At 39.2% G+C, this 4,739-nt stretch overlaps 1 protein-coding gene across 1 annotated transcript in view; it reads right to left on the reverse strand.

Moving 5' to 3' along the window:
* Positions 1 to 3,406: 3,406 nt before the first annotated feature.
* LOC107045790 (pyruvate kinase) overlaps positions 3,407 to 4,739 on the reverse strand; it is a 29,564-nt gene continuing 28,231 nt past the window's right edge. Inside the window, exon 7 of the mRNA XM_015268146.1 lies at positions 3,407 to 3,621. Coding sequence (XP_015123632.1) covers positions 3,407 to 3,621 — 215 coding nt within the window. The remainder of the gene's footprint in view (positions 3,622 to 4,739) is intronic.

Genomic DNA, 4,739 nt, shown 5'->3' on the forward strand with positions numbered 1-4,739 from the left:
TCCCCCCCTCTCCTAATCGTAAAACTAATGATTTCTGTTTGGTATAAAGGAAAATTTACGAATGTAAATCAGCTAATGGAGAATGGTGCCCCGACATGCCGAGAAAGCAAACGGAAAATGTGATATGGGGGGTTGCATTGAAGCGTCAAGCGGCTACTCAGAGCTGTCCACTCGAGGTCGATCGGTGCTAATGTAAAAACAAAACCCCCGGCGCAGTTTCCGTCGTGGGAGGGAGAGAACGATAAGCGAGTGGTATTTTTGTGTCGAGTGAGAGCTCAGTAAACGTTAAAAAATCGTCGAAAATATGGAAGGGGAGAGATCCACTGCAAGTGAATTTTTCCCGTTGCATCGAGACGAATTCACGATAAATTCATTCGTCGATCCTCTCCGTCATCATTAAATCTAAATTCCATTCATATCCAATGAATTTAATTAGCCCTTCTGACAGGCACGAAACGGAGACATAAATTGAACAAATAAAACGAATCATTAAGTGAGGAGAACTCTTTTAATGAAGAAGGCAACTCCGTTAAGCTCTCCATTCCCTTTCTTCCTCTTAATTGATAAATTTTCATTGCAATAATTTTGCTAATAAGTGAGACAGGAGAATGAGAATTATCCCATTAAAATCCCAGGGGAATTTTCACCTCTGAACATAACGCGCAACGCAATTTCGCTCGAATTATTTTTGAAATATGAATTAGTACTGTTTTCACGTGAATATTTCTCCGTACAATACCTTAAAAATCATTCGAGCAAACTGTATCATTACCCAGAGGGTGAAAAGTGATAATTTATTTCGTGAAATACTACTTTCGGGGGGGAATAATCATTCTTTGATTCTGTTTGCTAACAATAATGGATTCGGTGTTTATAGGGAACGAATTCGCAGACGAGTTTTGAATAACTAGCGAGGGAGTTATTCAGGATAATAATATGTTTGTACAGTTGATGGGTGTCACGTCAGAATAATGAAAAAATTCTCCCTCACTTTGACATTTCCATGTGCCCTAGATATTCTCGGACAATAGCTCCATAATTATTTGATTGTCCTTTGATTTTCCTTCCTCAATGCGAAGGCACAAATTTCCTTGAAGCCCTAACGAGTATGTCTTCATCATAAGAAATCCCGCATAAATTGTCCTTCAATAGTCCCTCTTCCTTGAAGATAGTGGGCTCATGGAGAAAATCAGCGTCATTAAAGCAATCATCAGTTATCTCGATTCATACTGCCCTGCAGAGCACAGAACAAATGATAATTTGAAATTCTCTGGAAACACGTGTGAGTAAAAGTTGAAGCTCTTGCTGTGAGGATAACGACCCGTTTGTGCCCGATACGTGGGTGGTCAGCTCCTCAGCGCGGATTAAGCATTCCCGAAAGCTCTCAAGTAATAAAATATATCACTCTAGAAGATGAGTATAACTCACACTCGTTGTGTATATGTAATACCATATAATGAAAAAAAAAGTCACTGGACTTAAATATTTTAAGATTTCCTCTCTAAAGATTGTTTTTCGTTCGAGAAATTCTCTAGCATGAGTTTGCAACTTTTATTAATAATATTTAGTAGCGAAACGGTAAAACGATTCTACTCGACTTGGCTTGAGGAATATCTCCGATAAATTTGAGCCTTCTTGCTCTTATTTGCGCCCGTAAGCTGACCCTTGCGACCCTTAATCTGACCCTTCATCTAATCCTCATGACCATTTCGACCCTTAATATCACCCTCCTGACCCTTATTCTGACACTTGCAACCCTTAATTTGACCCTTATGACCCTTGCGACCCTTAATCTGACCCTCCTCAGCCTCATTCTGACCCTTGTGGGCCTTTTTCTGATTCTCACGACCCTTAATGTGACCTTCCTGACACTTGCAGCCCTGAATCTGATCCTCCTGAGCCTTATTCTGATCATCGTGAACCTTATTCTGACCCTTGTGGGCCTTATTCTGATCCTCCTGACCCTTTCAACCCTTAATTTGAACCTTCTGTCCTTTAATATGACCCTCATGGGCCTCATTCTGACTCTTGTGGGCCTTCTGTTGATCCTCACGACCCTTATTGTGGCCCTCATAATCCTCATTCTGACCCTTGTGGGCCTTAATCTGATCCTCATGAGCCTTGCGACACTTAATATGACCTGCCTGACCCTTGCAACCGTTAATCTGATCCTCCTGAGGCTTATTCTGATCCTCGTGAACCTTATTCTGACCCTTGTGGGCCTTATTCTGATCCTTTTGACCCATGCAACCCTTAATTTGAACCTTCTGATCCTTGCGACCCTTAATCTCAACCTCCTGGGCCTCATTCTGACACTTGTCGACCTTTTTCTGATCCTCGCGACCCTTATTCTGACCCTCATAATCCTTATTCTGACCCTGACGACCCTCGTTATCCTTATTTTTGAAGTCTTAATTTGATTACCAGAAGTCGATTTGGATTTTTATAATATTCAGAGACATCACAGTAAAATGACAAAAATGTGCACAAAAAACACAAGCTATTTCCTTTCCTTCGAATATCAATTGGAAAAACTAGCGAAAAAATTGCATAATTTCCAACAGTTATTCCATTCACTTTCTTCGTACATAAAATGAAGAAAAACGATCCCTTTGTCGTTACCCCAGTGCTGCGACAACGCCGGCAATCCGATTTACAGTTTTATCAATTGAAAAAGTTTGATGAAGCGTATCTAATCAGAGGTATCGACGGACCACTGGTCATTCTGAATTGTTGACTGTGCCGAAGGGCATCCGAATGTTCCGCTTGGACTTTCCCCATGAGCACACGATACAATACCCCGCAATGTAACTTGTCATCTGACTCCAGTCGCACGCAGTTCCGGGAATGATTTTTTTATCCTCAAAGTTTAAACGGATGATTGGTACTTGAAGATGGGGAGTTGGAATTTTTTGACAGCTGGGGGCAGCGAGCGTGGGCGGGCATTGCAAGGTAATTGCAATTGATAGTAGATAACCGGTGGCAGTGTCACATATGCCAGGGTATTGAGATTACCCGATGCATGACTGCTTTGCGATAATAGATCATTTTTCAATTTCAATATTGAATTAAAATTCAATTATTATTTTATTTTTAACGGGAACCATCGTCCGAGGGCCTTCAGCCTCGTATTTGCAAGTTACATATGTACAATGTGTTGGTTGTAGAACGCAGAAAATGAGCGAAAAGATAACAATAAGTAATTCAGTATTCAATTGAATTACTATATTAAATTACGGCGTTGATAATTAAAAAAAAGTACTGTTCATTATTTAAATTAAAAATATTTGTAGTAAACACTCACGCGAAACTAAAATTATTTTTATTTTTCATTTTCGTGGATCGTACAAAATTAACGAAATAGCTTTAATTCATGAATTTATAAACAATGTTCTCTGCACGACCATCACCAAGTGTCTTCAAAGTCCTCAGACCCCTTGGAAAATGCAGCAGGTGTTACATAAACGAGCCGAATAGAGTGGGTGAAACCTTGGTCACGGCGCCATCCACTTACGACAATGACTGGGTCACCTGTGTCGATGTATTTCCACTGTCTCAAGTAATTCATGGCACGCTCAACTCTACAATCTAAGTCTTGATTCCAGTCGGGATGTGGTGGGCCTGGATAAATCCCAAACGAGCCATTACAAGCATCCCAACAATTCCCATTACCTCTGCATTTCTATGAAATGACTCGTGCGTTTGTGAAATTGAAGAAAAAAAATGAAATTAAATCAGTAACGAATTGGTATAACGGTACAAGTCAATTTTGACTATTGACCAGTTTTCAATAAATATTTCGGAATTTGAGGGAGATAACGAAATTTTTGTTAAAACCTTTTTTGTGGAGCCGGTTGCACTACAAAAATTCGGCTCTTATTCTAAGAACCAAATGTCGCGATTTTTAAGATCCAAATGTCGCGATTTTTAAGTACTGAAGCAAGTCTTGATTTAAGACCCGAAAGCGATCTTATTGCTAAGATATCATTGGAAACTTAATTATTATTTTGGTGGGCGGGGTGGTAGAGACCAAATATAAATTATTATTGATAATTTTTTTTTTAAGGAGTTGGGCGGCGGGTTGTGGGGGGGGGGAATTGGAGTTAAATAATAAAAATGATTGATGATAATTTCATTAATTACTAATTAATAATTAATGGCTTCAATAATATTATTATTTACAGTTATTTTTTCGGTTTTCGAGTGATTGGCGACAGGGCGAGGGGGCGAAGTGGTTAGAGTCAAGTAAGATTTTTTTTTTCAATTCCCGACTGGGTGAAGGGAGGAGAAGGGGGCAATTGAAGGAAAATTGACGGAGATATGGCCAAAAAAGAGATAGGAGAAAAATGAGATAGGACAATTAGAACTGGAGATAGGACCCAAAAACTAATTAAAATTTCCGTTTTTTGGAAATATCTCCGGTTCTAACGGTCTTTTCTCATTTTTCTCTCCTGGAAATTAAAGCTGAGCTCACTCCCCACATTTTTTGTATTGGTCAAATTCATTTTTGACGGAAATTGACAGAGATAGAATCCAAAAACTGACTTTAGTGACTGAGATGTTAATCTCAGTTTTTCGGAAATATCTCCGGTTCTAATGGTCGTTTCTCATTTTTCTCTCCTGGAAATTTAAGCTGAGCTCACTCCCCACATTTTTTGTCTTGGTCAAATTCATTTTTAACGGAAATTGTCGGAGATATGGCCAAAAAACTGACTAAATTTCAGTTTTTTGGAAATATC

Source organism: Diachasma alloeum, unplaced genomic scaffold (genome assembly GCF_001412515.2).
Source record: "Diachasma alloeum isolate Michigan unplaced genomic scaffold, Dall2.0 Dall_scaffold_01086, whole genome shotgun sequence".
NCBI lineage: Eukaryota > Metazoa > Arthropoda > Insecta > Hymenoptera > Braconidae > Diachasma > Diachasma alloeum.